The sequence below is a fragment of the Cavia porcellus genome, unplaced genomic scaffold (genome assembly GCF_034190915.1).
Source record: "Cavia porcellus strain 051 isolate PalLab524CR breed Dunkin Hartley unplaced genomic scaffold, mCavPor4.1 scaffold_4, whole genome shotgun sequence".
Lineage (NCBI taxonomy): Eukaryota > Metazoa > Chordata > Mammalia > Rodentia > Caviidae > Cavia > Cavia porcellus.
This window is the reverse complement of record NW_026947487.1, coordinates 78294523-78320894: the sequence shown is the minus strand read 5'-3', so window position 1 is coordinate 78320894 and position 26372 is coordinate 78294523. Positions and strand designations below refer to the sequence as shown.

Genomic DNA, 26372 nt, shown 5'->3' with positions numbered 1-26372 from the left:
AAAAAGCCCTAGCTATGACTGCATGAAACTTTGGGAGACATCTAGACACAAGCTATAATATTCTGTCAATGTTTCCATCATGGTGCAATGTTGACAGCAGCAGTGCCAGTTTGTTTTTCTTTGCCATCTATGAGGCCAATGTTCAATCTTTTTGAAATCCAAAGATTACACTGTACAGTTTCTGTTTTGAAATTATAACATTTCATTGAGAATTTTCTTTGTTCTTACATGCAGTTCCTATGCTGGTCAACTTGTGCTCTGTTAGCAAATGTAGCATCAATCAGAAACTGGTAAACCAATTGTCGAGTGTCATATTCTGTTCACAGTCTTTCAGTTTATTACTATACAAATAAAGACCTGGTGGCTGAGGATAAATTTCTAGATTGAAATTATATGTCTTTCCATTTACCAGGATGTATATTTTTATATCATATTTTGAAGGCTTTTTGAAATATACTTCCTAAAGCTACAGCAACCACAAAATGCTACAATATGTTCATCAACATTCATGTATTCAGATGCTGTGTAAATTCCTTGACAGCCACAAATCTATGAAACAGTGAACAGATTTCAGCTAGGTTATCAGTTCTTTTTGTTTTATCTCTCTTTTTTCCTTGGCAGGTGATTTTGTCATCAGCTCTCAGACATTTTTGTTTTTGTTTGAGACAGGGTCTTGCTCATAGTTTAGGCTGGCCTTGAACTCACTGTGTAACCCAGGCTGGCCTCAAACTGATGGTGATTCTCCTATCTCAGCCTCTCCTGTGCTGGAATTACAGGCACACACCGCCACACCTGGCTAACATCAAAGAACTTTGAAGGAAACCAAATCTGTTCAGTGCCAAGCCCACATTTATCATACTCATGCTAAGTACAGCAGACCTATGAATGCTTTCCGTTCAGCTCATGAGCTGTCATAATGAACACATTTTCAAGTAGGACTCTAGGTGTATACAGCGTGTTCTACTTGTATCTCTTCATTTGTGTGTCCCACAACATCTTGTAGCATTTCACTTGTTACAAACAGTTGCCAACAATGAATGGCAGGGCTTGCATTCTGTCCAATAGGTTTCACACTGCCAAGACTCTCACTATATTTTTAGACCAAGTTATAATGTTGGATCATTTCATTTGGTTGTGTGGCTATTTTGTACCATTTTGACTGTCAAATATATAGTCACATTGGTGTTTTCTGTGTCATCTGAATCAGAGAAATCATTATATCCTGTGTCTGTATCTGTATACAGATATGATTCTTGCTCCATTTCACTGTCATAGGAACTTTGGCTCATTTGGCCAACATCAAAGTTGTCATCGTCATCATCACCATCATCATCATCATAATCATTCATGCATGAGTCACCTGATGATTCACCCAACCTCCTCCAAAATTTTGAATCTGGTTATTCATGTGCCCTTGTATGGAATTTTGCTCCTGGTTTCTCTAGGTGCAGCTGCTGTGAGCCACACCCACATCCCAGTATGGTACTTGATATGTTTATATAACAGAAGGATGGAATGGGTTTCTTTTACCACCACCCCCCATTGCCCAGTGAAACATACACAAAACCTATTTCATGAAGCATTGTGTGGGTAAAAGTTTCTGTTCTTACACTTTTGCATGTGTGAACATACCTTGCTGTTTCTCATACCAACTGGGTAAACACAAAAGATTGCTTCCTGTATCCCCCAGATGCAGCTACTGAGATTCACAGCCATCTACTGTTATAGTAAAGTACAAATTTACAGTAGAAAACTATGAGTGGATTTTTGTAACTCCGTGTAATACCCCAAGGATAAATCTCTGGAACGTCAGAAAACTCTTGCCTTCACTCTGGTAGTTCAAGTTACTTTCGTGCATTGACTCATTGTGATAACAACCCCTCATGTCTTCTCCCAAAGAAGAAATTTAGGCAGAGGTTATTGTTGGTGGATTACCTTTTCAGAGTCCAAGGAGAGAAAATAATAAAGTTTCAGAGAAAAGGGCAGCCCAAGATTTCCCATACTCCATCTCTTCATGTATGTTGATTTTGACTGAGAAACCAGATAGTCATAGGTTAAGAGAAACCGTGTTGTACAAACAGGAGGGACAAAGCACAAGAGTTTCTGAGTTCTAGACTTGGCTGCTTTCTCCTCTAGTCCTGTACCTCCTTTTCTTTCCCCTTGGGATGTTATTAAAATATTTAGGAACTGCATAGCTTACTTCACATGGGAACGGAATCCTGAGAGCCTTTGTGTGGTATTAGATATGATCTCTTTCATCTCACAATCACTGTGTAGCCCCAGAATCCAGCCAGGGTGTGGGGCTGCTTAGTCATTTAACAACACATTTGAAATGATATCATGCTATTTAATGACTGTGTGGGTGAGTTAGACTGGCTAAAGGGTAGTCCCCATATACCACAGTTTTACATAGTTGCAATTTGTGTTGAAGTTTATCTGTGTATTCTGCTCACCTGATATATGATGACTTTTTTGTTTGGATTTTGTTTTTAACATCAGCAGTTCATAGATCACTTAGCGTAGGTTGTCTAAGTATAGTTGACCAAAGTAAAAGAAGTGCTCCAACTGAATGTGATAGACTGTGTTTTAATAAATAGAACTTTCTAGACAAAGGATGATTTTCATTACTGAAAATATAACGCTGTTGAACAAACTGATTATGGAGTGGAGGGTGCACCAAGCTGAATCCTAAGTGCAGGATTTCAGCCCTCTGGGACCAGGAATAAAAGGCCATTGGAAGGTACTTCAGTTCAAGGGCTCTAGGGGAGGTTAATGATAATCCTATTAAAATTTGAATTTAGACTTGGTTAAAAAAGAGAAAGACTAATCCCAGAAAAACTTGCACATGATACTGCGTAGTATTTTTATAATGCTTTTGCTAGGATCAAGACAGAAATATAATTCTTTTCTTCCATTTCTGGTGAGGCACTTGTCTCCCTTTCAACAGGCAAAACTCCCTCCCATTTTCCTGAAGAAGTGAGAAAACTAACACGCCCGTGGAACAGGCACTGTTGCCCCAGTGGCATAATAACTGCACTCTATGAAATTAATCCCGCTTTGCTCATTCTAGTTTGTGCCTCAGAAATGTTACTATTACATGGTGAGCCAGCAACACACTCTCAACTGCTTTATTTCATCAAATGATCCCTTTTGGAGAGCCCTGGGATCAGAATTTTGATGGGTACAAGATTTGCTGGTGCAGGAAAAGGAGCAAAACTGAATTCTTCACTGAAACCTGTGATGTTTCACCTTTAACAGGAGGATAATTGCTTCCCTAATTATAATGGAGCTATTTCTCATAGGAGTTTAATTGGACGAACAAGGCACAATATTCAACTTACTGACCCAGTTGTACTTAAAACAGTTGTCTTATTTATCAGCATTTGCTTCTCTAATCAGCAAATGGGAAAATATGGGGTGAAATGCAAAAGAATAGATTATTTGTGCTGTTTAGTTGAGATAAACAGGGAGCATATTTTTGAAAACTGATACCATCAAGGCAAAAGGCCACTGGCACCATTGGGGGCTCTCCTGATTGGTAACTAATGTGACCACAGACACTTCGCATCCCAAGAGCTGTGTGTGTTCTGCTGCTTTCCCTCATGTTGGAACTCCCTGTGATGAATTCCGTGCAGGGCATTGTCTCCCAAAGCAGGCTTGCGATTCTTTGCAGGCAAAAGAGCTTCAGAGAGAGAAGTCTGAATACTGTTCAAAGGGAGACATTGCATTTGAGGCCCAGAAAGATCTGTCGGAGATTTCTCCTGGAAGGCAGGTAGCAACAAGCAGGTGTCCTGATGATGTTATGCTTGTCAGCCTTGAAAACCGTTTTCACAGATAGGATTAGGTTTTCTCCTAGCAGTTCTCAGTCTTTGAAAAATAACATTTTCTACCACCACTGCTTTATTATGGTACCCCCTTACACTTCAATTCTGTCTCTGAGACTGAGTTCACCATAAACTCGTAATCCAGTAAGGGAAAGGTAATAATAAAATTAACAACATCAACATCAACTTTTAAAAACAGTAGGCCTTGTCTGACTTACAGATTTGGGGCCTGGTTTCACACATGTGTAGTGGTTCACTCAAGATATAGAACAAAATACAGCTTTTACTTTTTTATCATTTCCTTGAATAATATTTCTTGTGGACTCACTGTATTTCTACATACTCTTGTGATTGCAGAAGATACAAGTCTGCCAATGTCCCTAGCGGTGGGAAACAAGGAGTACAAATTTAAAAAGAAGAAATTTTCTGGTAACAAAGTTAAGGGAAACAATGTCATGAGAGAGTGTGGTGGTTGTTGGCAGTTGGGAGTTGCTTTAGAGTTCAAGAAAAAAACTATGTGAAGAGATGCTGTTTGAGCTGAGATCAAGAAACCTGTTCTGAAAAGATGTAGGTCAGAACCCTCTAGGAAGCAACAAGACTCAACCCCAGGAGGAGCTGCTACAGTGACAGGACTTTCGAGGCCCCTATGTCTGGGACCCAGAGAGCAAGGGCAGCCCACGAAGGTGTTCAGTGGAGGGGCAGGAGCTCAGGGATGTGGAGTCACCTCTAAGTGTGTGAAAAGGCACTGAAGAGCTTAAGTGAGGAATTGTCATGACCTCGTTTATTTTTATCTGTCTCTCTGACTGCCTGTCTATCTTTACAAGATCATTCTGACTGTTGCAAGGAAAACAGACTTTAGAAGTATGAGAATGGAAACAGGGCCACCATTTAAAAGGGAATCTTGCTATGACCCAAGAAAGAGGAAATGGTTGTCTCTCCAAGGGTGAAAATAGAAGAAATATGGAAAAGTGATGAAGTGCTTGACGTTCTCTGGTTTCCATGAGAATTAAAGACTCTGAATGATGTAATTCAGCCTGATTTTGATGCATGAAGTCGTTCAAGAGAAAGTGAATTCTGTCATGCTAAAATATCACAGACTCACTGGCATGAGCTTTTCTGAGATGACCTGACACTGCTGGCCAGTAGTTCTCAACTGTTGTCAAGTATTATCTCTTTCTCAGTGGTACTGTGGCGACAGCAGGCAGAGGCTAGGCAATGCCCTTACTCACAGGATGGGAGGGTCTCATATTTCAAGGACACTTATTTCTTGGAAACCATTTATCACGTTTCTTTGGCATGTTCTCTTAGTGTGGAATTTCTTTCAGTGGTTCTGTGTGCTTACAGATAATGCTTAAGGAAAACTCATTATGGGTAAAGGATGGCTATTGTTGACAGCAAAAAGCTTGCATTTTGTAAACATAGCAAATTTAGTGATTATATTCCTGAACACTTTTTATTGGTAAATAAGAAAAAAGGCTAAGAAATACTTATTCTAAAATGCAAACGAACACTGAAAACTGTTTAAGAATCAAGGATTGGCCATGAATTTGTCCTTTTGCCCTGGACAAGGTAGCCTGCTAAGGACATCTCTGTACTATACCCTTGAAAGGTATTGTAGGAGGTATGAAAAATATGGTGAATGTTTGAATTTTTAAAAATTTATTAGAGTAAATGACACATTATCATTTATCCCCCTCATCATATTCTCCCTCAAGAGAACGCATTTATCCCATACTTCTTGCCGCTTTCTAGAATAGTTTTGTGAGAACTCTTTCATGAATGTCTTTGGTAATGCTGTAATGGCTGCCTTGATTTCCTGAATCAACTCAGAACATTAACCTGTTCTGGTTATTTTGCCTTTGAGGAAGGGCCTGATGTCATATGGTGCCAGATCTGATAAATGAGGTAATGAGGACACACCATGATGCTTTTATGAGTCTACTGTTTCATTGGATAGTACACAGCAACATTTACTAGAATTATGTTCGTACCACTGCGGTGGATTAACTGATGGTCAACTTGTAACACCCTGCTGAACTCAATCTGTATGGGTGCTGGGTGTGGAAGGCCCATCTGAGGGTTCTTGCTAAGAGCTTTAAAGAACTAGAGGGGAAGATGGTGTGCTGTTGATTCTCCTGGAGAAGCTTGTCATTCTAGTTTTCCTGATATGAACTCAGCTGTTTCCATTGTGAGAGGAGCTTGGTCCTCATTGTCACTGAAGATGGCTACAGTTCTGTTTGGGGAGCTCTTGAGCATCATTTCCTGGTCCAGTGCAGATCCCTCAGCCTGGTGGCATAGATCCTTCTTTCCACTGGCGCAGACTTTCTAGCTTCTGCCGCTAACTTTGGGCCTTTTCAGTGCAGATCATTGGAACCGACCTGCATGAGACATTGTCATTGGATCTAGGCCTCCAGTTGAACTCATGGACATTGCTATGGGCTCTAAGTCTTCAGCTAAACTTGTGCAGGGCATTGCTGTGAGATCCAGGACCTCAGTTGGATTCTTTGAATCTCTCATGTATGGGCAGATCTCCTGCACTGTTTTGCATTTGACTCCTTGGGTGAATATTGTAAAATAGTCCTGTAAATTATGTGTTCTGTGGAAAATCTTTTCCTTGCAAATGATGGCTACAACCATAAAGACTCTCATGAAAAGGGACTTCCAAAATTGCTTCATAAACTGGCAAGAGGGATAGGATAAACATGTTCAAAGCTTGGGGGACTATTTTGAGAAGGGTCGACAATGTCTTTTGTGTAATATATTTTTAAAATTTAAACACTGACTGTATTTTTTGATCACCTGTTGTCTCTAGTTATCCTGCTTTAGACTTTTGGCCTTTTAAACTTTATTTATTTATTCAGTTATGTTGCTATTTATTCATCCATCTACATGGATGGATGTTTTTCTTTATGGGCTGACTTAGAAGTTTTGCAGTCTCAAGACAAGTATGACTCTACAATATGGTCTCTGTATGCTCAGCTCTCAAAAGCAATGAGCCAGACATATGTGCAATTAAAGGAGTCTTTCTCCAGCAAGAAAACAAATTCTCTTTCTTGGCAAATTCCTTTCTTTTGCAGAAGTTACAACAAATGAGCAAAATGTCACTACTGTTTCCACTTGCTTTTTGTGTTGTTCTTTGGCTTGCTTTTCACAATTGTTCAAAAATATAATTTCAATCTGCTCGAACACCAACATTTTTAAAGCATTAAAAATACCTATACTTTCACAAACCTACTGAAATATGCAAAGTATGTTGTGTGATTGTTAACACAGAAGTGATTGAATATTTATTTTTTTGCCAGACTTGACAAGCAAATCACTGCATAGGCAAAGTAGCATTCCATTCTTGATGAGAAAGGACATCCAGCCCAGTTCTCCACCTGTGAAGGCTTCCTTGGTTATTTGAAACACCTATGAAAGACATTCAGATACCTATTGCCAATGTAAAAAGCAGAGAAGAAAATAATACTGAAATTCAGGCTCAGGAATAGTTGGAGCCAAACTTTACCTGTGAGAGTATTCTGAAGGCTTAGTAGCTGTAGAGATCTTCAGAATTGTTTAGGCCTTGATCTTCAAGTTCTGGTGCAAAGATTTTCCACGTTTGCATGACCTGGGAGCTTTTTGGAAAGAATCTCAGCCATGGTGCCCAACCACTTCATCAGAATCTACATTTCAGCAAGCTCATTAGAACCAGTCCACACTACTGAGCCTCACACTTAGAGGCATATTGGAATTGCCTACGAATGGCTAGGAAATACTGATGCACATGTACCATAGGGTGAGGCACGCAACCTGATTGATGATCTTTTTTTTTTTTTTAAAGTACTGGAGCATGAACCCAAAGCCATATCCCTAATCTTTTGAATTTTTTATTTTGATATAAGGTCTTACTATATTGCCCACTGTGGTCTCAAACAATGATCCTCCTACAGCCTCCCACCAGCTGAGCTTACAGATGTACATCTTGATGCCCAGTAACCCAAATGATTCTAAAATTTAGCAAATGTTTTAAAGTGCTGATCTGGCTAGGTATGGTAATCTTGGAATCACAACTGTTTAGGAGGCTGACACAGGAGGATCTTGAGTTCAAACTCAGCCTGAGTAACATAGTGAGACCCCATCGCAAAAGAAAAAAAAAAAAAAAAAAAAAAAGAAAGAAAGAAAGAAAGAAAAGGAAAAGAAAATACTGCTCTAAAAAGCAAAGTTAAAACAAACAAATATACAAAACCTTCAAACCTGTCACTTCTATAGCAGTCAGTAAACTTGGCAGACTCTCAGAGGCTAGCTAATGCTCCTAAGAGAGACTTAGCCTGGCTGAGTGTGCATTTGATAATTGCCCCATAATTGCTTCTTCCATTTGTTTGATTAATGTACCTGCATACAGCGACCCTCGGCTGAATCCTAGTTCTCATAGGTGTGCACACGCTCCACCACTCAGCCCTGTCATTTCTACCCCAGTGCTGGGACTCCATGGTCTCAGTTTGGATGAACAGAGTAACCTCTCTGATCAGTGCAGATTTTTCTAGCTAATGTTGCAGGACTCACATTTCATCTTGGGCAGCATGTGGCAGTTTCCCTTGGCTAATTAGGACAAATGTGCCAATTATGTTAATGTTTCTCCCGATACCAATCAGTGAATAATTAGACACTACACATCTGTCTTTCACAGGAGACCATGGTAGGAAAAGAAAACTGCAGGGTGCTTTGCTCTTTATTATTGACATATATGATTAGCCATTCCTTAAGTAGACACAGGCTTATCAAATCTATGTATCAGAAAGGCAAGGGGTGCCAATAGCTTTAGGAGGACTGGGTTCTTCTCATTGTTAGTGTGGTCCTGACCAAAAATGAACTATCCATGAAGAACCACCAGAAGAGTTTAAGTGGGCTTTTATTCCTTTTTAACAACAAAAAATTTACAGTGCTCTGTTGGTAAAATGGAGGTATAGAACAAGTTTTATTTACTGGAACTAAAAGTTAAACATTCTTAAGCAGAAGTATTTAAAACTCTCAAAAGGAATTCAGCTTTATGGATAGACATGGTCACACTGAAAGAAACCACAAAATTTAGTCTGTGGTTATACTAAAGTTATCGTAAACATATATGAACCACCATGAGATGATAATTTGTTATAATTTCTATTTATGTATTTCCATGTACTGTGATACCTTGGTTTACGAACCTAATTGGTTTTAGGTTTGGGGGAAGAAGATTGTGTTTGTATTGGTGAGAGGAAATGGCTAATGTCATATTTGTCACCTGATGCAGAGTTTGTAACAGAAGCAGAATTTTGCCAAACGCTTTTGTTTGCAAACAGAAGCATTTGTGAACCGAATTATTACTGTATTTGAGCTTCAGAGCTTTCTGATTAATTAAAGATTGATTTTACTTCTATTGCTGTTGTTATTGGCTTTGCAGTGTGTATTTAAATGGCTGGGTTTTAGGGAGAGTAGAGTATAACCAAACTATTTCCTGATATAAGCAATGCCTCAACCTGTGTGTTGATTCTAAAAGTATGATGAGAGACTTACAAAATCAGCCATTAATCTACCTGAAGATAGTCAGAGCATGTCTTAATGATAGAGCATTTGAATCTGTTATCCAGCTGAGAATTTTTAGCATCTAAAGTTTCAACGTTGTCATTTGCTGTTATATTGTCTTTCAGGTGGTTTTGAATACATTGTCTTGATTGTTAGAAGCAGTTGTTCAAAATATGACTAGAATGTCAGATTACAAATTCTTTTTCTTTTTGTGACACTAATTCCTTTACAAAATGATTCCAAGCAAATATGTAATCTATTTGGAAGTGGTTTGCTAATACTGGTATCAGGCCCAAATACATGAATTATTCTGGGACATATTCCTGTGACTCAGGCTGTGGAAAGGATAAAGAACAGAAGAGGAGGCCATAGTTGTTGACTTTTTAAAAAATGTTACCAGCTCACCCAAAATAATTCTGTTTTTGTTTGTTTTTTAAAAGTAAAACATGGGTACAATTACATTTTGTAAAATCATGAAAAATTACTGGAAATAATGTATATAAATCAGTCTCCATTTTGTGTACTATTACATGTGAGAGTAGAGTTGGAAGTTCTGGAATCTGTTTTAGGAAGCTTAGCTCTATGACATTAATGAGAAAGATGGAACCAAGTGAGCCAAGATGAGAAAATACGTATGAAAAATCAAGATTAAATTGAGGATTATAATATGTCCCATATTTCACAATGAAGTAAAAATTGGTAATCCATTGAAAATGTTAATACATTTTACTCCATCTTTGCTGGTGATATAAATAAAAATCAAAGTTAAGCTGGAGAATAAAGTATTAGGGGAGAAGTAATAAAGAGCTTTTGAAATATGAGGGTTGTTGAACGCTGGAGTACCCAGAGCCAGTGAAAAATGATCTCCTTGCTTTGCTGCAAAGCTTCTCTTTCCCTGACAGTACTCACACAGTCGATAGTTCTGACTTTCATAAAATAGCAGCAACAGTGAAACTGTAAAACCATGCATCTAGGTGCCATAAAACAGTTGTTTCTTAAATAACATCACACACAAGTATGAACAGCAATTTTATATACCTTGTCCAGGAGCACACAATGTAGAGTCAATATGTTTCAGTGCTGAAGTTCATAATCTAATCAAGAATCACCCTTTCTCATTAATAAAATCATGGTAGTAATTTAAGAACCCTGTGCCAGACCAAAAATGTCAAAAGACCTAACTATTGGCAGGCTCTCTAAACACCTGACTGTCCTTCTGTAAACTCTGGAATCCAGTCCTCAGGTAGGGAGGCTGGAGAGACCATACCCTTCTCATGCACACAGCAGGAGGAATTGTGGCTGTGAATAGGGGAAACTCTCTTTCCCTGGACAGCTTCCTGAAATGAGGATTCTTTGCTACCACCTACATTGTCTTTGCAGCAGTAATTTGAAAGCCAGATTTCTCCCAGGAATTTATTTGTTCCTGATTGGTATTATGATTTTAAAGATATCTACTTCTTCATAAAGACAACAATGGGTACTGAATCATCAGCATTTAAAATACGTTTATGTTGATATGGCTTTGTTTGAGTTCAGGCTCCTACTAGGGAAGAGGCAGTGAAACATTGACTCTCCAATTCTCAGTGCTTTCTGTTTCATATCTCATTAAATCCTGAAGGCAACCCCTGAAGGTGGGCCTTCCGTTGTGATTTGATACTGAACAAGGCCTCACAATGTGAAGATTGCTCTGTCCTGTTGTTGCTCACTGCCCTGCCAGAGAGATCATCACCTGACTACAAAATGTCCAGTTAGATTTAATACAGATGAATTATAGCATCTCCACATATATAAATAGATTATTCTTTAGGGAAGATTTTAATAGAATGATACTAGGTGAAAAAATATACTCACTGAAAATATTTTTAAATATCTTTCATTTTTGCTAGATATCTCTATCATTCCTCTATTACACTTAAATCTTAATTTATAAGCAGGCTTAGAATGTATTATTTATTCTGTGGAAAAATAAACATCACACTGGTTTAAAATTGCAGAGCAATCATCAAAAGGACTTTCATATACAGGATATTTTTCCTACCTCCCAAGATGCTTATAAGGCAAGTATGATGAATACTGTTCAGAAATAGAAAAATAAAGTTTAATGCCAAGTGACTAGTTTAAGATCACAGGATCAGAGAACAGCACATCAGGACCTTTATACTTTGGACCAGGCCTCATTGACCTATAAAACTGTAGCAATATAAACAGCTGCACAGTCATCCAGGAGAAACAAGTAGAGTCCCATTCTCCAGTCTCCTCCTCCTCCTCCTCCTCCTCCTCGTGTCACCCCATTCTGTAGGCTTCCCATTTCTGTCTTGCTTGTTCTCCCCTGGTTGAATTCCCTGCTTGGTAACAGAGCCACCTTCCTCTTATGCACTGGTCTGGTTTTTTCGTTCAATAGCCCAAGAAGACTTAAAAAGTACATAGACTCATGTACATTTTTAAGTTGGTATCTAGAAATGTTAATCACAAAATTAGATACATACCAGGAAAATATGTGTCTGGATAGGTGACAAATCTGTGACATCTTTTACAAAGTGTTAGACGACTGAAGTTATCTAAAAGTATTCAAATATAATGATTTTTTTTACCCAACACTGTTAACAAATGAGAGAAAAATTTATTGGATAGTTTGGAATTTTACAGTGTTCTATTTTCTGTTTTAATTTGTACTCCTACATCACTTCTCCCATATATTTTTATCATAGTACATTTTAGGCATACGTTTTTTTTATTGAGTGTCATACCATATTTCTGTAATAGAAATAGTCATATAGATTTTATTTTTTATGATCATAAGAATTTAAGTGTTAAATTTTTGGAGGGTTGTTAGTGTATTGATTATGATTAGTATTTGATTTGCCTCAAAAACCGAAGTATACTACTAATTATAATAGGTAATTATTTAGCATAAAAATGAAATTTATATTGTCTAAAATACATCTTTTTATAGAACTGGAATTATCATCTTGCACCAATTAGTTCATCTACTCATGTTTGAATGTCACTTACTGATGAAATGAGACAGGTTAAAAATCACTTTTATTTCTTCCACTTATAATTCAAATACTGAGACTCTTATAGGTAAGTCAGAATATACGGACTCACAGTTATCCTTCAACTCTTTATGTAATTTCTGAGATATATACCAACAATTACTTAGGATCTATCATCAAAATTTATGTTCAGTGACCTGGCATATTAGACCCTCCTTCAATTTTAATGAAAATAGAAGATTATGAAACAGCTGATTTGCAAAAGAATTTGTCACCTAGTTATTACAGTCACATTATTTTCTCAACTACTACCCCACTCCTCCCAATCATTCACTTGTCTGATTCCCTGGAAGTCTTTATGCTCTTAGGCAATGTATGAAGATAAGATTTCAGTGTAGATGCTATTCTTTGGAAGTACAGAGGGAAAATGCTTAGAGAAATTCATCTTTAAAAGTTCAAGATATAAATATGGATTCCCTTTCAAATATTTTTGCTAATACATCCCTTAGAATCTTTGACATACTGCTACTTGAAACCTAGATTTAAAATCCTTATTTCAAATCTCACTTGAATCCAGTGTCTCATCCTCCTACCTGAAAATCTGTCTTTACCTAAACCAAGAAGAGCTCCTTGGTTATTTATATACCATTTTTTGCAGGGGGAGAGTACCAAGGACTGAACTCACAACTTTATGCTTGCCAGACAGGTGCTGTACCCTGAGCTATATCCCCGGTCTGTATGCCATTTTTTATGGTTTAAGTGATATCATTTCTCCAGATCATTTGTGAGTGAAGAGAAAAGGTGGAATTAAAAGCTACTTATTGTTAAAGACATCTCAAAACATTGTGCAAAATTTTAGGAGTAATTTTAGAAAGTAAAGAAGCTTTCCAACTGCTTCCCTGGGAGTAACAGCCAGCAGCTCCCCTCCATCCAAGTCCTGGCATGGCTAAGATGTGTCTTGGTGTCCTGCTTCTGCAAGCCACTATCTCCTGATCTGGAGCTGGCTGTCACACCCAGAGCACAGTAGTTGCTTCCTCCTAATTTTGTGCTCGATATGCAAAAAGGAGTCTAAGGCTTAGGACTCCTGGAGTCAAACCTGCACACCTTTGGAAACCTCTGTGAACTTCATCTCATCTGAAAAAATGGCCATGTAAATACCTCCTTCAGAGAGCTGTCCTTCACAAAGTATCCAACTGGGTGCCTTGAGTGCTCAATGTAAGTGCCTCCCCTCCCCCACCTTTCCATTCCTCTCACCTCCTCTTCTACCCTCTCAGTTTCAGGATTTGGAAGCCTTCCATTCCCTTAATCTAGATCATAGTTCCTGTGGTTCCCCCTAAGAACTACTGGGTACCCTATCCTTCCCCCTATCACATTCCCTTCTCAGCCTGTCCTGGAAAAATGATACTTGTTCTATGACCACAAGGTGTGTCCCATAATTCCTTCCTTTTCTCTCCTGTTAGACCAGCACAGCTGGCCCAGAATCCTGTATGTGGGGAGGAGAGAGTAGAGAACAGAGCTCAGGGATAGTTATACACGGTGGAGAGAGTGGAGATGGCCAGAAGGAAACCCCCATCTCCTGGATAGACATGTTAAAGCTCTTGAGATGTGCACCATGGGTGGATTGGGGTGGAGACTGATGTCATTAGAGAGCAATCGATGAGAACCAACTTCAAGTGCCAGGAGAAAACAGCTGTAAAACTCAGAAAGGAAAAGTGAGAACTGTAGAGTATGTATGGTTTAGCTGAAGTAAAAATAATAGCAATATATAAATTGCCTAGTGTACTTGATTTATTACCAAAGACAATAGGGAGTAGTTCAGATTATTTTTGATAAAATATCTTTGATCAAAAATTTCTTGAACTTTTACTTTCAAAACATTGATATAGTGGTGATTTCTTATAACATAAAATAATTAGAAAACAGTATTATACAAGTTGATTAAAATTATATATTGTTCTGCCAAGAAAATATATGCTGATGACATCTTTAGATTTATGGATTCATGGAGTTTAAATAGAAATGTGTATCTGGGTAGCTTACAAACTGGCCAATTTAATACTCATTTTTACACTTCTAGTGCAATTGTGTAGCTATAATCCAAAGGTGGGTGGAGTGGACTTTGTTGAGGATAATGTCTATTAAAGCTAAAGGAATTCAGATGTTATTTTTGCTTTAGTTTTTAGATTAACACCATTTCCCTTTCATTATAAAATTTCATTAGAGTTGCTTGGATTTTCTCATGTCTTTTAGTATATCCTTAATTTAATACTAGTAATAAGTTTAGAATATTTCCTATATGCCAGGAACAAACTATTTTGCATATTAACTCATTTTATCTCTAAAATTCTCCTAAAATGAGAACTAGATTTATTCTTATTTTATAAATAAAAACCCTGAAATATAATTTTTAAAAATCCCACGAAAGAGAGGCACAAATAACCCTAGAATGAGAATTTGGTTTCTGAACCCATTCAGGCAAGGCCAACCACCTGAGAGGGACTCCAGGAAATACTTGTTAAAGTAGGATTCTCAATTGCACACAATGGATTAATCAATGGCAAGCATAACCAAACACGCAAGCAGGTCATCGTTGCATTGCTTTGAAACTCTTTTTATTATCTGTTAATAAAGTCCCTTGCCTTTAAACACTTGAGTAAATTACATGAAATGTGCTCCAAATGACTACAGTGGTTGCAGTTGCCAAACCACGAGCACAGAAAGAAACAGAGCTGTGCATTACCACATCAGTGACAAGTCATGGTTTACGGCCAAAGCCTTTTATTGTTTTCTGAACTTCAACCTATTTTTCTCTCTTCCTGAATGTTTTATACATAGCTAAAAATAACGCCTAACACAGAACGACTTCTCGTGTATAAATCAGTTTGTTGAGTGGAAGGGATAGGGAGAAGACCAGGCTCAGTGTAAAATCAAAAGAAAAGCGTGGTGTGACCAAGACACGAGCAGAATTTGGAGGCCTGATTAGGGACCAACTCCTCATTAACCAAGATTACCATACAGATAAATAGCATGGCAGCAATTAAATTACTTACTTACTTTTTGTCTCACATTTCTTCTGAGATAAAAGACCCAACACCAAAAGTGAACAGAGGAAAGACTTATTTAGTTCACAGTTGGTAGAGGTAAATTTTGGCTGGCTGCAAGGCAGGGAGGCATGGCAGACAGGCGTCGCAGAGGAGAAACAGTTCATGGCAGATAGAAGGCAGCAAAGCAGAAAACAGCAAGCAGCAAATACAGAAGCAGCAAGTCATGACAGCAGTTCTCTTCCTGTCCTCATATTCTGTCCAGGCTATAAGCCCTTGGAGTGGGTAGCACACACCCAGTGGGGCCTTCCCATTACTCACTCCCAGAACTACATCAAACCAACCAATGACTTGTGTAGTAATCCTATACCCTTTATGCCTGCATCATTCACTTATCCCAGCGTGGCATAGTCAAGATCCAGCCACCTCTGAAAAGCACTCCTGTGACCACATGAGGCTTTGGGGGAATATCTAAACACAAGCCATAACACTGTTCAGTGCACACACACACATACACACACAGCACAACAAAATATTCTGTGTTCATGTAATTTATGTGCTATGTATGCTGGGAGGCTCACTGTATAATCACCCGGAAGGAAGAGTGTGATTTTAGTAGTGTCAGTTCTAATGACATCACCTGAAAAGAACTTTAGAAATGTATGTTAGGACTTTATATTAACTTGAGAATCATTTAATCCTTTCAATTAATTATTCTCACATACTGTCTTCCCTTCCATACATTTACTTAAGGTTCCATTCTTTTTTTTTATTTTCATCTAAGCTAAAATGTTAATAAAAACATTTTACCCACATTGCCTTTACACTACCCTTTTTATCAGCAGTCATGTTTGGTTCTTAATGTTAAGGTGAAATTGGTCCAGGAAACACAGAGGTCATTGAGGTTTTTTTTTTAGTATGTCAAAAACATAAGAGAAAAAAATCACTCTGTTGATGAAAATAATGGGAATTTGAGCAGCTTAGCCATGCTGAGCCCATGCTATGCTATTTGGGTCCCCTGCACAATCAGGCCCTCTGAACCCCTTACCATGTCAACCTGCACATCCGTTTCTTCCATCTCTCTACCCGTTCCACGCACACATCCCGAGCTGGAAGCTGCAGCTGGCTTCCTCTTTCCTACAAACCATCAACTTGTAATCCTTGGCTTTGTGCCTTCAGACTGCTTCCTGAATCCATTTGTGTCTTCATATCTCTCTTTAATTCACTCTTCATGATCTTTTACCTAGAATAAGGCAAGTGCCTGTTGACTAGTGTCTAGCTTCCCAAGTGGGTCCTTCTAATCCACTCTAACTGCTTTTAACACAGTGTGTCATTATGTGTCTTCACCTCTCACCCCTCCCTAAGATTACAGCAACTGTGGGCAAAGGCCAAATGTGTTAGCAGACCACCAGACCACTTGGTAACTTCCTGAAAGATGGCCTCACTACCCTACCATACTCTCTGTGCAGTTTGTCTTGGGTTATCTAGTGCTCAGACTTCTCGAGTAGCTTCAAACCCTGTGCTCCAGGTCCTCCCCACTCCCACGTCCATTTTTGTATCCCAATAAGTTAAATGCATCATCAAAAATGCATTTAGGCATTTTTGCCTCAAATGTCCACTTCCTACATAATTTAGGTTCATGTTACCTCCATCCCATCCCATCCCATCCCATCCCATCCCATCCCATCCCATCCCATCCCATCTTCCTGCTGGTTTTCCACCACACTACAATCCAGTGCTTGTAGGTTTTTATTCTTATCCAGCAAGCTCCATATCTAGCACCTGGCACAATTCCAGGCACATGGTAGGTGCTTAGAATTTATAGAATTGAAATCATAAGATGTAGGACTCTTTATTGCTTTAACATTAAAATTCTTAAAGTTATGCTGCTGTGATTACCTAGATTCTGTGTTTACTAGATGAATGTCCGTAAGAATTAGTCAAACACAACTACAGCAGATATACTGGTATAAAGCAGACTAGACACAATAGACTCCTACTTAAATGGCAGTGAAACATGAGTATCAGCCAGCATATTCATATAGGCTCTATTTCATGATTTCTCCCATGAGTCTCTTAGAGACAAAACAAGTGACTCTTGAAGGTGTTGCATGTTTGTCTTCTTACTTCCCAAAAGAACAGTCCCACAGTTAACTTAATTCCAAAGAAGGAACTTAATTCCAAGGAATGTTTAAGATGATCCTCAGTAAATACACTTGATATTAACTTTGACAGTCTAAGCTTATAGCTTGTAGAGGCCTGAGAGTGTATGTCTCTACATGTCTTGTGTTTTGTTCATGCATTTACCAAATGCTGCATACCTGCTATGAGCCAATTATAGGCCATGAGAATATAACAGTGGTTAAGGAAAGAATAAAGCTGACCAAAAGTCTATGGAGTTTACATTCTGGAGAAGACTAATAACTAATTAAAAAAAAATCAGTGAACTATAGAGTAAATGAGATGGTGAGATTTTCTAAAGAGAAAACAAAGGAAAGAAAAGTGTAATAGGTTAGGGTAGAGGCAGGCAGAGAGGTTGCATTTCTAATGGGTAATGGGTAAGCAAATGGCTTACTCCAAATGGGACTCTGTATCAAAGACCAGAAGGCAGAGAGGAAGCAAACCAAGGAAGGTTATTCCATGCAGACTCATTTGCAAGCTCAAAACTCCTTAGGCAGAAATAGCCCTGATGTAAATAAGGATGGCAGAGGAGTCAGATAGAGAGATGGAGAGAATGAAGTGGGGGGCTCAGAGTTGCCTGGAGTCTTGGCAGTGCAGGATCCCAGGGCCCAGTTACTGTGAAGACTTTGGCTGTGACACTGAGTGAGCTGGACAGTGTGCGAGCCATTGGACAGGTAGAGGTGTGGTGTAGCATGGCTTGACCTGGGGTTTATGGGCCACCTGAACTGTTCATATTGAGACTGGGGTCAGGACCACTGGAAAAAGCAGAACATGAGACACAAACTTCTTGCAACAATTCAGGAGAAAAATGACTCAGACCAAGAAGTACATGGGAAAGAAGAGATCAAGTGGGTCAGCTTGGTAATGTGCTGCTCAACTGTGAATGGGCAAGCAGAGAGGAAGAATGAGATGAACACTATGGTGAGGTTTTGGTCTAAGTAACTGGAGGAATGGAGTTGGCCTGAACTAAGCTGCTGAGACCGCATGAGGAGCAGGCTTGCAAACCCTGTCTGGGAGCTTGCTATTTGACAACTGAGTGGGGCCACAAGGATGTGGTTGGATATATGAGTCTAGAATTCAAGGCTGGGATCTTGGCTGGAGATAAATTTAGGAGTCACTGTGCAAGATTGAATTAACTCACCAAGGAAGTGAACATAAGAAAGAGAACACAGAAGTGGTCCAGGGCCCAAGCCACAGAGGTACACATTAGCCCGAGGAGGTGCTAGGGGCCAAGTGAGATAGGTCAGAACCTGGGAAGTGCCGTGTTCAGAGAAAACAAGCCAAGCTGAGAGGAACCTGGGTCGGATGCTGCTGAGGAGTCCAGGAGAGCCCTAAGCTACCCTCAACATATTTATGAGTAATCAGTGACTAAAAGCAGCATTAGTAAGGGGTGCAGGTGGAAGTAGATGCAGATTAGAATTGGTCCCAGTGAGATGAGAGTCACAAGACTCAGAACAGTGAGGGTAAAAAGCAATTCCAAGGAGTCTTGTAAGGCAAGCAGAGAACTATTGGGTGACTAGAGACAGAAATGGGTGAGAAGCATCTTTAAGTTGTGAAGAATAACAGGCTGCCTGATTCTTGTGGAAGCAAACAATTCAATTTCAAAGGCAGAACACATGACTTAGTAGAGAGAAAATCTGTGGGACTTGCCCTTGAATAAGAAAGGGCTAATGAGCTAGAGCACAGATCAGAGGTGACACAGGAGCAGAGAGACGTCCCACCCCAGGGACCAAAGAGATCATTCATGATTGGGTGGGTGGATGGGGAGTAAGGGCTTTGAAAGATCTCTCGTTTTCTCAGTGACATGGAAATCTTGGTCATCAGCTAACAGTGAGGATACAGAGGAAAGTACTATTTACAGAAAAACACAAGTATGAATGGGAGAGTGAAGAGATGATGAAAACAGAGCATGACTTCTAGGCAGAGCTAACAGACTGCCTGTGTTCTGTTGTCATGAACTTAGGAGAAACCCATTCAACATGGCTGAATCCAGCTATGTTTGCTTCTGGGGTGGTGATCATAGAGAGAAACAGTAGTGGCCAAGCAGATGCCTGGGAGAGAGACTGAGTGGGTCGGGGTGATGCAAGGGTTGCTTGTATGATTCTGTGACTGGGCCTGAGAAGTGAAGTAGGTGAGAAAATGGCTTACAGGTTCTGGTGAAGGATTGTTGAACTAGGACTCCAGGAAAATTTAGCAGGAAAGATAGGAAATAGTCAAGGAGCGGGTATTTGAACTGTTTAAGTAGAGGTTGCAATTAATAGTAAGGACAAGAGTTCAATGTGTGCTGGTCAACTTCACTGTGCTCATAAATCCTATGGAGTCTCATAAGTATACACACTTCCTATCAGTATGTCTCCTGGGACAGAGCCCAAGGGTCTCTACTGCATCCAACTCCCACAGTGACCGTGATGTTGAGAGACAGTAAGGTAGCAGGAGATTACAACCCAGGAGATTACAACCCTGAAGAGAGTAAAAGCACTGATGCTGTACCACTGTAGAACTTGCAATTGAAATTTCTTTGGGTTGGATTTAGATCCTCTGGGTTGAAGTTAGGATTGCTAAACTATTAATGTTCTCCATGTGGTTCTGTTGCAAAGCTCAGGCTTGGAATGTGTCACCTTAGTAGAGAGAAAATCTGTGGGGCTTGCCCTTGAATAAGAAAAGGCTAATGAGCTAGAGCTGTAGGTTGTTCTGGGGATAGGGAGGGCATGCAGCTGAGGGACTGAAATACTGTGTCATCTTTTGGTTATGAAAATAGTCAGAAACTATACTGCATGAAGTGACTGTAAGCCTTCAGATAACTACAGAAAGTGTAGAAATGACATGAAATCTGATGGCATGAGATTAAAAGCAGAGGTGTTGAGAGAATGGTCTGGAGTAGAGAGGGTAAAAAATAAGGAACAAAATAAAAGATAGATAGTAGAAAACCAGGAAGTGTTTGCAAATGGGAAGATATGGAGGAAGTGAGGTGGGAGGGAAGAGAAAGGGGAGATAAAAAGAATTGAGCTGTGTTATGTAGATGTGCCAGCTCTGCATGATGAATGTAATCATTATATGCTATAAACATACTCATAAAAATAAAAATTAAGGAAAAAAAAAAAACACTTAACCTGTCCACCAGTAAATAGATCATCTGCCACTTGAGAAAGATTTCAGAAAAAAATTGGCATTAAATAGAGGTGAGTTTACATAAGGAAAAGGAGAAGTAAAAAATCTAAAAAGAGGTTGATGTTCTGGAAGATTCTGCAGGATTCCCAGCAGCAAGGATGCCAGAGCCCAGTGTGTGATGGGAGGGTAGCCTGCAGTCCTGAGCCAGGCTTCCCAGAGGGGAGACGGTCCAGGTTGGGGCCTCCTGCGAAGGGCCAGTGTGGGGTACAAGAACAAGGAACTGAGAGGTCTTGGCAGAGGCTGGGGATCTCCTCTCTTCATGTTCAGCCATTTTCTCACATTAGAATCCTTTGTGTCTTCAATCAAAGGCACATAGGCCAACCCAAAGTAGAAAATAGATCAAAGCAGAGCTGTGATTAAAGCAGCCGTTTAGGGTTACCAGGACAGTGCCCCCCACACTGCTGGGATGTTCACAGCATTACAGTGACTGTGTGGGTTCTTGGAGGCTCAGGTCACAGTGCTGCCCCACCCCTGGTGAGAGTCATCTAGGTAAAGTGTACCATTGCATGTGACAACATAAGGATCCTGTGTCTCCAAAGCTTTTGTCTAGTGTGATGCAATACACTCTTCAAATAAACAAGTAGTTGGTAATATCCCTTGAAAGCTCTTTATGTCATTTGTGATGAGGATTTTATCAGTGTTGTTAAACCTGTATTGGCTACAAAGAAAACACCATTTTGAGCAGAGGTGATTTAGACAATATTTTCTAAAAGCAAATTATAAGCCAGGCTTTGGCTACAATAGTCTTTTAAAAAATGTTTCCAAGACAGCCTGTAAGTTGGTGGAGCAAGAGGAAGAGAAGGGAGATGCCAAGTCATAGTGTAATTCAGGCAACGCCTGGAGGACACAGCTTCAGCCTGGCCCCCCAGGGGAGATCTGGAGAGTTACAACCAAAGTCCCAGCTCAAGTAGACAGAAGCATATTTCTGCACCGCTTATCAGTGGCTTAAAGGAAGAGTTATAGTGGGTGCGGTGAACTGTTTGATATTTGTAGGGTAAAAGAACTCAGGAATCTGATGGTTGGCTTCACAGAATAGCAGGTGTGAATACTGAGAGACAAGCATGCTGAGCACTGCACCCCCCCCCCCGTAGAAGGAACCTAACCCCAACTGACAGCAGCCCAGTTGTACTTTCTGTACATGTGAAGCTGACTTTAGGATGGCACCCTAGATTAACTGAGTAAAGATTCAACAAGAAGAATGTGAATGTTAAATTTCAGTTATCGTCAAGGAGATTTCTGACAGTGCCTCTGCTTCCTTCCCCTGTGCACTTTCACAAGGTCATATTACCACCCTCACGGCCAAACTTGGAGAATTCAGGTCAAGGGACTGTGTAGTTGGAGATTGAAAATAAAGTGTATCTTTTAAAAATCCATTCTCTTTCCCACTGCCATGAGTGCAAATATCAAGAATGTTTATTTTGAAATTTACATCATTATAAACAGTTGCTTTAATTTATCTCCCCATCCATTTCTGTATTTTAGGATTGTGGTTGGTCCTCCCCCACATACATACACCTTTAAACATTGGCCTCTCTTCAAAGGATTAGAGGAGCATTATTTGAGAGTCTGCGCATTAGACAAAATTTTGAACCATACTGTGTCAAACCCAATGACAGATTTAGAGATTAATTTCTAGACCTCTTGCAGTGCTGGAGAAGCTCTGTAAGATTTTGAAAATGGCAAAAATATTGACTCCCTACTACTAAAGGTTACTTGTATCCATAGCCACTCTAATGGGAAAAGGAAGTTTAAATGTGGTAAATATCAAGGTTGTTTTGCTTTATGGGAAAAAATCTGCACATAAGAAGAAAGAAAGAAAAACTTCGTATAAAAGTTTACTTACCAAAAGGACCATTTGTTGAGGTGTATTTCTCTCCTTTTATTTAGGAAAGATAATATTGTTGTTAAATTGATATTTGCATAAAAAAACAATAATTCATAAGTTTTGAACAATTGTGTCCCCAAAGCAAACCAAGAGGCAAAGATTTGAAGTTACAGAAGAAAGACAGAGAAAAACAGATAGAGGCAGAAGGAAAGAAGGAGAGAGAGAGCTGACTGTATACTGAGGGAGACAAAGGAGATTTGAGTATGATTTACACACTATTTGGATTATATTGAGGGTTGGTAGAAAATTTTTATCCCAAATATTTTGGCTTAGATAAAGCTGCAGATAGGCGTTTTGCTTCATTTCAAAGCCTGTGCATTTTAAGGGAAATTTAATCCTTACGTTGTAGTGAGATGACATGTAAATCATAATCATCCAAATGTTGTTTTATTAGAGCTATATGATGTCTCAAATACCTCTTGAGTTTTTAAAATCATCCTTCTATCCTTTTCTGAAAGGCAGCAGGTATGTTGCCAAGAGTAAACAAATCAAATGGCAAAAGATTTGAGATCGGTTTGAAATGCTTAGCCTATTATTTTTGATTGTGTTCCGAACTTGGAAGTGCACATTCCCTATTCCTGCCTGCAGGGCAAAGTGAAAACAATTTCAACACTGCATTTCCCAATTGGTTCATTGACATTTGAGAATAATGTAGTGCAGACAGAATCAGCATGTTTGGCAGGTGAGTGATACTTCACATGACCTCGGAAAGTTACTTTCCTTGTTCTGCAGAAGTTCCCAGCGTGGATAATGTTGTACAGATTTCATAACACAAATTAGGCAAGCAGCCATTGAGAGAAACATACCGGGAATTTACCTATGTTTCGTGTTCATTTTTAGGTAGAATGGCTGAAAAATGAAGACATAATTGATCCTGTTGAAGATCGGAATTTTTATATTACTATTGACCACAACCTCATCATAAAGCAGGCCCGTCTTTCTGATACAGCAAATTACACCTGCGTTGCCAAAAACATTGTTGCCAAGAGGAGAAGCACAACAGCCACGGTCATTGTCTATGGTGAGTGGGCGTGAGGTCTCAGTTTAGCTCACATCACATTGCCCTTTCTTCTTGGTATCAGTATTGTGCCAATTTAATTTTAGGATTTCAAGTTAGGGATCCCTTTGGAAAGCACATGGCTCTGCTTCCCATGTCGCATAGAGTCAGTGAGACCTTTGGTGCCAGAGACTGCACTTTTTAAAAAAATTTTTTTTTTTGCCTGAAATTCATATAGGTTACCTAGAAAAATTCAAGAAACAAGAATTTGAAGGGAAAACATTTTTTGATGTTCCGTGTTTTGTGCTGTTCGGTAAACAGAACCCTGGGCATCCTTGGTTTAGCAGCATCTCTGCTCCACCTAAGGAAGGCCAGGCTTAGAAACTGTTAGTGCTTTGATTTTTTTTAGTTATATTACTTGAAAAATAGCATATACAAGATCATTCTGATCTTTCTTTTTCTTAAAAGCAGAACACTGAGGCTCAGGTTAAAGATGCTTCCCATATACTAGAAGGGTAAATAATATTCTTACCATCAAAGATGGGAACTTGAGACCAACAGGATCAAGTATAGATCTTACTAAAATTAATCTTTCAGCCTTATCACATAATTTAGTTACATTCTCAGAACATACACTTTTGGTCCAATTCAGCCTGAAGGTGTTAAGTTCCAATGCCATCTTTAGATCATTTCTTTATAAAGATTTCTATGCCATGTAAAACTTGTATTAAATAAATTTGAATGATTTTTCCTGTAGTCTCTTTTATGCTCATTTAATTTTCAGGTCAAGCTGATAAAACTCTGGGAATGTGCAGATGAAAATTTTGCCTTTCCTGCAGTAACATCCCAGTGAATGTGTGCATTTTATGATGGAAGGAGTTATGTGAACAGAAATCATTATGATGTTCTGAGCCTGAATATAGTGATGTTTTAAAACTGCCATTTTAATTACAGGACAGATATATTCTTTTTAATCCCATGATTACTGTGAGATTTAATTTCCTATTCCAGATAATGGCTATGTTGAATTGTAAGCAATTGCACATCTTCAATCATAGTGTTTCCTACTTTTTATCTTTGTCTAAACTGCCTGAAATACTTGATTAATAGTATTTGAAATGCAAAGTAGAAATGGGTCCCAATCACAGCATGTCCCAATCATAAATAACTAATGAGGACAGACTATATATAGATGTATTATATAGATATTTAATATACATGCAAATTTTTCCCTAAGTATAGCATGCTTTCAGTATCCACAAATGGAGTGAGGACATTGTCTTCAGGAGAGAGCAAACACATATAACTGAAACACAGAGTGTCAGAAATCTTGTGCTCTCGGATTAAGTGTTCCATCCACTAACTGACCTTTCAAAGGCAAAGTTCTCTGAGCCCTTGTCATCTTTTCTGGAAGCAAAGGGGATAAACCTGTGTTCTGCAAAGATGCTTCTGTCTCTAGAAGTATCTGGTTATTTACTTTTCATGAAAGTTTTAGCAGAGCAGTAAGTTGATCCTGTAACCCCAAACTATCAGTTTGACGCTATGCTAGCAGGCAGTTCGTACTGACTATCCCATGACATTTTGAATTCTATACAGTTGGATAGTTAAGTTGATTTTTGGAACACTAACTGAAGCCCTCTGTATCAGCCATCTGCTTGTGCTTTTTATGGCTTCATAAAATAAGTTGTCCACAACTCCTAGGGTGGCCTTACCTAAATTCCATACAAAAACATACATCCAGCCAGCATAACTTATTTTGAGTCTGTTTTATATATACTCTTCATTATTGTCATTTAAGACTACAAATATGTATCCACTAGAGAAAATTTAAAAGCACAGAAAAGGCTTAAAAAGAAAACCCCTACAAATATAATTGTATCATCTAATGATAAATATTTTTAAATTATACCATGGACATTTTCTATGCATATATATATTATATATATTAAACTATAACATAGGAATATTTACACATTATTGAATAGCATTCTGTAGTACCATTTTCAGTGGCTGCTTTAAAGAAGTCCATCACACAAACTTACATAGTTTCTTATTTTTGAACATGACAGATGTTTTCAATTATCTTTATGTTAAAAAACTGATATGGAAAAAAGCTTTGTCTATATGAATATATTCCCTACTGGCTAGGTTTCTAGAAAATAAGATCCTGGGCAAATTATATGCATGTATGAGGTTTGTGTTACTCATTGTATCATCTTTTACCTACCAGCAAATAACTTTTGTTAGAAACTACTTCATTTAAATAATTGCATGGATTCATGCTATTGAATTACTTTTTATTTGTACTGGGGGTAGAACTCACAAACTTATGCTTGCCAGGCAGGTGCTTATGCAGCTGAGCTAAATCCCCAGCTCCCTATTGAATTATGTTTCAAAAAAAACCAAAATCAGAGCATTTGATAAAGGGAACTCCCTGGAAAGGAATACTGCCAATAGTGTTAGGGTATAGGTTTTTAATCACATGTTATCTGACAGCTCCACCAAACATCATAATTAGACTTTCTACACAAAATAAGTGTGCATTTCAATGATCTCAAATAATTTATAAATCATCCAAATTACTAGTCAATTTGTTTACAACTCTAACACTAACATTTTTTTAACTAGGTTCACTCATTAGTTTGTAAAACTAGAATCCCTAAAAGTTTGTAAAGTTTGCATATGGTACAGAAAATAATCAACCAACATTTTTAAGAAGGTTAAGTAATTTTCAGTTAG

At 38.7% G+C, this 26372-nt stretch overlaps 1 protein-coding gene across 2 annotated transcripts in view; it reads left to right on the top strand.

Annotated features, from left to right (window-relative positions):
* The window catches only part of Unc5c (unc-5 netrin receptor C), a 355058-nt gene that overhangs the window by 260452 nt on the left and 68234 nt on the right, over positions 1 to 26372 (top strand). For both annotated transcript variants that reach the window (XM_063247291.1, XM_063247292.1), the window contains exon 5: positions 23477 to 23657. In XM_063247291.1, the coding sequence (XP_063103361.1) occupies positions 23477 to 23657 (181 nt within the window). The remainder of the gene's footprint in view (positions 1 to 23476; positions 23658 to 26372) is intronic.